Here is a 7,699-nt window from a genome sequence, read left to right on the forward strand (position 1 = left end):
GGATTGACCGAACTTGAACCTAAATTGCATGATAAGGGCTTGAAACCGGGTTGGGTTTAAGAGGATCATTATACTTGCAATCGCGGCTAACACGAGTATCGATTTAATAAAATAATCTAAGCTTTTGTCCCGATCGACTATCTTGACTATGATTCCGTTTGCATTATTCTTTTTCGAGGACGAAAAAAAGATAAGTGTGGGGATATTTGATGTATTGCAAAATACATCGGTATTCGCGTCGGTTTTAGTCGTTAGTTAGTTAGTTTTAGTGTCGATTTAGTTTAGAATGTACATACTATTGATTTATTTATGTTTCCAGGTTTTTCCAGCCAAAAGGAGCGAAAACGAGCCGGAATCTTGAATGGCAAAAGGCTGGCACGGAAACCGAGGAAGTCGGGAGCTGAAACGAACAAAATTTGCAGTTCTGGAGCTTCCAGGCGGCCCGCGTTGACTAAACATGCATTCTGAGGCGGGCCGCTTTGACTTAAAGAAGGAACAGAAGAAATACACCCTCTCGCGCCCCGCGTAAACTTGAACAGAAACGTGAGGCGGGCCGCGAGCATCTTGTAAAACAACTCAGGAGTTATTAGCTTAGGCGACCCGCGAAAGATCAGGAAAATACTTCATGCGGGCCGCCTAAAGTTGTTATGTCGGCAGACTTACGAAGATTGCATGGCAAGTTAGGGTTTGTGGATATATATGAAGATATACGCGTACACAGCAAATGATTGACGAACTAGGGCATCTTTGGGGCTGTTTTGGCTGCTGATTGAAGGTCTTGATCGTGTTGGAAGCATACCGGAAGCTGGGAATCATCGGGAAAGCATTCTTGAGCATTCGGGAGTGAAGATTCGGGTTTCATACACCTATTTCTTGCATTCTTTGTTTGTTTAGATATTGTTAACGATGAATTCAGTTGATACCTTGATTTTGACTTTGTTTCTGATTATGTTTTCCGGCTAAAACTCATAAACTACCTAGGCGATGACTATGGCATAACGAAGATTGGATTTTTATATGATTATTGATGTGGTTGTGATTTTTCTTGCATTGTAAACACTATGTTAGTTTGTCTTGGTGCGTTTGTATGCTTGTGATTTCTTAGTTAATCGTTTATTTGTTCCATTCAATTCTTGGTGACGGTCTTTATCACGGAATAGAGTTGAATTAGGGTTTTTGACTTAGGTGAGTGTCTATATCACATAATAGGTCATTAATTCTTTAGGGTGAAAAGTGCACTAGTAACCTTAGGAACAATATTCGGTAATTAATTAAAATCAAGTGTGCTGCTAGACTCGTCGCGGAAAGGCTCGAGGATATTGGTAGATCTAGGAGTAGTTAAAAGGAATTAACCACCCATTGTCTATCAAGCCAAGTTTAAACCCATAGTTGCTTTAGACGTTCGCGCGGCAAAGTAGAGCGTCTTACATAAGCACTTTCAAGAAACTAGAGGACGGACAAGAAATCTAGAAAACCGGTAGTTTAACAACCTCTAGGGAATCTTAGTGTGCTCTTGAGAGGGATTAGGGGTCCTTAGATCTTCCTAGAGGTGAGAATTTCACGATCCCGGTTTCACACCACATCATTATCATTTAGGAATCCATTCCGAGTTTAGCCTGCGTCTAGCCTAGGTAGTCTTCATTCTCACTGATCAGACCCTTTGCTTGTGTTCGTGTCTTGTTTGCTAGTAATATTTTATTATTTTATTTAGGATTTTTAGAAACCCCCCCAAATTAATAAACAATTTAGTATGTCGTGTCAGTCCGAGTCTAGATAGAGTAGTAGCGTAGTCAGTAGAGTCTCGTGGGTTCGATACTCGGACTTACTTTAGCTTTGCTACATTCGATCGGTTCACTTGCCGATTGTGTGTTTAGGGTTTAGGTCGAGTCTTAGTTTATAAATTTAAAGCTTAGAGAGTCTAGAATTAGGGTATTTTATTTAGTTTTATTTGACCCATTTTCAGCACATCAAAACGGCACAAAACTTTTTATAACTTGGGATAATTATTTGTATATAATACTTGTAAAAGAATTACATGTTTCTTATACGTTCAGTAGCCCGGCCTGTATGCCAGGTTAAAGATTAATAGGCACACCACAGGTATAATGCCCACGAGGTTGATTCCTCTAAGTGGATTACCAGTTTTTCATAGGCACTGTCAGGTGTACGCCTACACCCCGTGCTTAGGTCGTGGCCATTTCATGAATGATGCCAAGGATATCCGGGACATGGTCATTAACCCCCCAAAGGTTTTAAGCAAACAAAACAATTTAAACGGGTCATCTCAATGAATTAACCACCATACAATTAAAGATTCAATGTCCGACTAAGCGGTATTTTATATACCGTACCTTATTACTCAAATTTCTTGCGTATAATTTACATGCTCACAAATCTATTAAACAAATGCTAATCACAACATCTATGCGGATGATTCTTTTACATAATAAACTACATCCCCTGCTTACACAGTCACTTAATTTCCTTTGAACACCCAACTATAATAGGTGCACCATTCCTTTTTTATAAGCATGTTACCATATACTAGTTACGTTACTTCACATATATATAGCGTCTCAATAAGTTTTACTTATTAAAAACTTAGCCATGTCCAAAAAGAAAACATATCAACATACATGCCACATCTTCGTACTTGCCCTCCTAAGTTTCCATTCTTGCATGTACCTCACAATACTCTATAGTAAGCTTGGGATACCTTTGGGAAGCTTATCGGGGCCTTAAAAGCAAGGAAAAGTGAGAAAGAACGCAAAAAACGGGTTTCCGACGTCGGACCCGCATAGACAACAAGATAAGGCGTCAGCTGCAACAGGGCAGGGTGTCGCCGACTTGTAGTTTCGATTCAAGTTTAAGACACTTAAGAATAATCCTCATGTAATATATGCATTCTCTAGATAACTCTCCCATATATATAATGCTAAATCAAACATCTCTTTAGGACAACAATGCAATTTCAATTCAAGTTTAAGACACTTAAGAATAAGGTGTTGAATCTTCTTTGTCTTTTTTTGGAGGTGTCACACCCCGACCCGCAGCGGAAAGAGGTAATCAGGGCATGATTGGGTTGAATTGAGAGCTTATGACTTGCTATTACATGTTTTAAATAATCATTAATTCATAACAAATGTTTCACGAAACAAATAATTCAAATAAACAATTACAAAAAAGACATTTATCAACAACCACTAAGCTACACTAATCCGTTTCTTGTTAACTAAGGCCCATCCTATGTCCAATCTTCTCTTCGTACCTGTTTACCTGTATCATGTGTAAAAAATGGCGAGTGAACCTTATTGTTTTTGAAAAAAAAAATAATATGTTTAAGTTTAATTTATTGTGAAAACGTGCGTTAACCAATGTAAGTAAATATGTTGTATGCCATATATCATAACTCATAACACAATCTCAAACAATAAACAAACCAACTGAAATGATTCGATAAATGCACGCATGTTGCACGGTATTATGGTGTGCCAATGAATGAATGTATGTTGCACGGTATTATGGTGTGCTGCAAGGTCTAAGCTCAATCAAACGGAGCTGACCTCGTATGGGTGGCAATGTCAAGTTCCGCCCATAGGTAATGGGGAACCGACGAGCCTATGATGATGTGATATCCAAAATGCATGAAATGTACCAAGTGATAAACAACCAAACAACACATAACACATCCTCAAACAATAAACAAACCAATATAATGCTTGATATGAATGTATGCATGTTGCACGGTATTGTGGTGTGCTGCAAGGTCTAAGCTCTATCAAACGGAGCTGACCTCGTATAGGTGGCAACGTCAAGTTCCGCCCATAGGTAATGGGGAACCGACGAGCCTATGATGATGTGATGTCCAAAATGAATGAAATGCACCAACATGATAAACAGTCAAACAACACATAACATAGATACTCCACATAATGGTAATTGCACGGAACTCAACTTGTAAAATGCGATAAAAACATTATGACACATGATACACCCCAAAAATGTATAAATAAAATAAAAGGGGGAGTTGTAAGATTCGCTCACTGTGGTTGCATTTGCGATTCCTTGTAACATAACGCACGAGTAAGGATTGAGAATCCGAATGAACGAAATGGTTATCCTAGATATTCAAAATACCACATAACGATCTCGTTAATATTTGTAGGTTAAATTAAATTCCTAATATTTATGGTTTACAGTTTTAACTAATTAGTTATTATATTTTCCCATTATTTAATGTTATAAAAGAAATAAATGGTCAATTATTTATATATTCAAAGTTAAGTTATAAAAGAAAGTGAATTGGAATTAAAGAAAAAGGGAAACTGTTAGTTATTTTCTTTTGGATTTAAGGATTAAAGAAAAGGAAAAATGAAATTAAAATAAAACATATTAATTTGTTTGTTGCTTGGGAATTCTACGCATGTCACAAACCAAATTTAATATGGTATTGAGTTTTATATTAAGGCTGTATATCATGTGAAGATTTAAAAGTTCCACAAGGCAATTAAAGAGGAGGTTTGAAGGATGGAGCTACTTCAAGAAAAAAAAAATATGAATTTTGTATAAGCGAAGAGAAGTTGCCATTGGTTTTGAGACCACCCGTAGTGGGGCGTTTTTTTTTAAATTCAAAAAAAAAAAAAAAAAAAAACGCTCAAAAACACCCCCCATTACATTGGGCGTTGTTTGGCATTATTTTTGAAAAAAATTTACTTCATCGTTTTTAAAACAACGCTCAACATTTCATGCAACCGTGTTGACTGGCCAATGGGAGTGGTCCACTAGTAGTTTCTTTTTTTTTTAACCTCTTCTTAATAAAAAAATAATTGTTTAATAATTGGAAAGGGCGTTATTGGGCATTATTCCCACTACGCCACTTTTACAATAACGCCCAATAATGCCCCATGCTGACTGGACTGCCACGTGTCGCAAAACGCCCTATGGTGGGGGCATTATTTGGCTAAACCACTACACATGGTCTTAGTGGGAAAGAGAATAGGCTAAAAAAAGAGTTGGAACATAGACTTATATGCCATTAATAAATCCCACTTAATTATCACCACCACTATTCTACAATCATTGTTTTGAAAGTATTTGTATTTTTAACTCATTTGAACCTGATTGCTATTCGTCTTCTTTGTAAAAAAAAAGGACCATACAAGCAATAAGTGAACATGACGCACACTCAGTCATATGATCATGTTTCTTCTAAGATTATAGTATACATGAAAACGAAAAGAAAGATTAACAACAGAGAAAAAAGTATACCGAACGTTGAAATGGTTCCCGTTGCGAACTTTGGGAGGCTCCGACGGCTTTGGTTTTCTCCGGTGGCTTCTGATTTCTCCGGCGAAGTTCTCCGACTCCGATCTCCGGCGTTTTGCGGGTTCTTCGCCGGCGAGTCTTTATTATCTTTCGAGTGAAGAAGCTGTGAGAGGGTGGTGAAACCGTATAGGGTGTTTTATGGTTTCGGAGGGATGGAGTTCACAAGTTCTTAGTGTGATTAGCGTTTTCATGAAGGTTATGAGTTGTGATATGCTTGATTTGTTAAGGTAAGATTTGAAGACGTGTGATGATGGACGTATACTCGTCCAGGTCCGTGCGTCACGGGTTTGGAAACTCGATCAATCAATGACAATGAAAGAAATCTGTTGATTTCTTTCCTTGCGTGTCGACAGGTTTGGGCGGCAAACTTCTTGTTCTCCAAAAGAAATGTCGGATGCTTGTATACAAGTATAAATAGCTTAAGCCCCCTCTAGTTTGTAAGGTTTATATTGGTAAAAGAGAGTTCTAAAAGTTTGGTTGAAAAGTTAATATCGTTATTTTTTTTTCTATTGTTATTATTATTATTATTATTATTATTATTATTATTATTATTATTATTATTATTATTATTATTATTATTATTATTATTTATAGCAATATTAAATAAATTAGTTAATTAACAATTAAAGTAAATGAATAAATTTACTCAATAAATGAATCCGGATATATCCTTCAAACGGTCTTTATTTCGCGCAAAAATTTTCGAGGTTTAAAAGTTGGGATCCAGATTTCACAACCGGTCGGGTTTCGGGAGGTCATTTTGGCGGATGTTACAGGAGGGGTGAAGCACGGGGAGGTGTTTTGGGAGACATGGCAAGGTCTAGTTGTAGCAACTTTTTCCTTTTCTTGAAATGCCCAACGATGGGGGCGAGTCTTGGGAAACATGTGGCGTACTTTGTGTGTTTCTTGTAAAAACTTAATTTCCAACATGAAAATGCTTAATTTTTCATTTTGCAGTCAATTTATCCCTAAAAATCAAAAGTAAGCAAATAAAGAACATAGTTAACATATTTAACAATGAAAATGACTAAAACTGGACCGTGAATGATGTGAAATATAAGTATTTTTTTATGTGTGTGTCAGTGGGTTTATACATATATACATACACATATATAAATGTATGTTGGGAGGGGACCTAGAACAAATACCTAATTAAAGTGTTGTGTGTCAACCATGGAGTGCCTATAAATATATATCCATGTGTGTGTATTCTTGACTTTTTAGGCACCGCATTAACATTTCAAAACCCCTAAGAAGTCCTACCCCATGCCTATAAATACCATTATCTTCCATCGCACCAAGAGTCATTCATTTGTACAACATATCCTCTGTCATAAAAAAGCTGATACCTATAATGGAGGTTTCTATGGAGATAGAGGTCGCTTCTTCACTCTCTTCCGAAAAACTTTTCAAGCTCTATAATAACTACGACACAATCGCACCCAAGGTCGATCCTCAATCTTTCAAATCCATTACTATTATACAAGGTGATGGTGGTGTTGGAAGTATCATCAGCACTGTGTATGGTGACGGTAATCGGCTTCCCGTTATTCACATTTGTAATTATTTATTGATATTATTGAACTTGGCCGATCTTCTTTGATGGCTTTCATAACTATTACTTTAATAAAATCTCTCACAGGCTCAACTTCAAAACACACGGTGGATGCCATTGATACAAGCAACCATCTTATCAGCTACACGTACTTTGAAGGGGATGTCTTTAAGGGTATTATAGAGAAAATCACTCATCATATTAAGTTCACACCTTCTCCTAATGGAGGAGCTATATACAAACGTACAGTCATATTTAAGTGCATCGGTGATGCTAAGCTAAGCGATGAGGCTATGAACATTTCCAAAGAAACAATAAAGAATATTTTCAAGAGGATGGAGTCTTATGCTATTGCTCATCCTGAAGATTTCTAATTCACTCACCTAAATGACGGAGTGTATCTGACCATGTTATTATTGTATCTTTTCATTTGCTGAAATAATGTTATATGTATGCTTAATATATGTTAACAACAATACATTAATGTATGTCGGTTTGCATTTGAATGGGTAAACAAAGTAACTATAACTCTTAAAGGTGATTATGAGATGGATTCATATAACGCCCACATTTTAACATTAGAAAAATAAAGTAATAACATATATTTTTAACAAAAATTGGGCATGACCCGTCCGTAACATGAGCAAATCCCTGTTTTGGCAAACTTCATTTCAAGTAAATTAATGACACTTTCAAAAGACTTAACAAAACCATAGCATTACTTTTAAATATCTACCAACATCTAGAATTTTTTTTAAAGATCTAACAAGTCAAACTTCAAAAGTCTAGCTACTAAACAAAGTAGTTACAACAAAAATA

General features: G+C 36.4%; 1 protein-coding gene across 1 annotated transcript; it reads left to right on the forward strand.

Annotated features, from left to right (window-relative positions):
• The first annotated feature begins 6,633 nt into the window (after positions 1-6,633).
• On the forward strand, positions 6,634-7,368 carry LOC110890517 (root allergen protein-like). Its single transcript, XM_022138137.2, has 2 exons — positions 6,634-6,857; positions 6,968-7,368. The coding sequence occupies exons 1-2, from the start codon at positions 6,680-6,682 to the stop codon at positions 7,252-7,254; spliced, it is 465 nt and encodes a 154-aa protein (XP_021993829.1). The 5' UTR covers positions 6,634-6,679; the 3' UTR covers positions 7,255-7,368.
• Positions 7,369-7,699: the final 331 nt, after the last annotated feature.

This window comes from Helianthus annuus, chromosome 11 (genome assembly GCF_002127325.2).
Source record: "Helianthus annuus cultivar XRQ/B chromosome 11, HanXRQr2.0-SUNRISE, whole genome shotgun sequence".
Classification (NCBI taxonomy): domain Eukaryota; kingdom Viridiplantae; phylum Streptophyta; class Magnoliopsida; order Asterales; family Asteraceae; genus Helianthus; species Helianthus annuus.

What these genes read in the sequence shown, in the direction of transcription:
- LOC110890517 (XM_022138137.2), top strand. Translation starts at nt 6,680, where the DNA reads ATGGAGGTTTCTATGGAGATAGAGGTCGCTTCTTCACTCTCTTCCGAA. An exon ending in CAGCACTGTGTATGGTGACG is followed by an intron (nt 6,858 to 6,967) that starts GTAATCGGCTTC and finishes AATCTCTCACAG; the next exon opens with GCTCAACTTCAAAACACACG.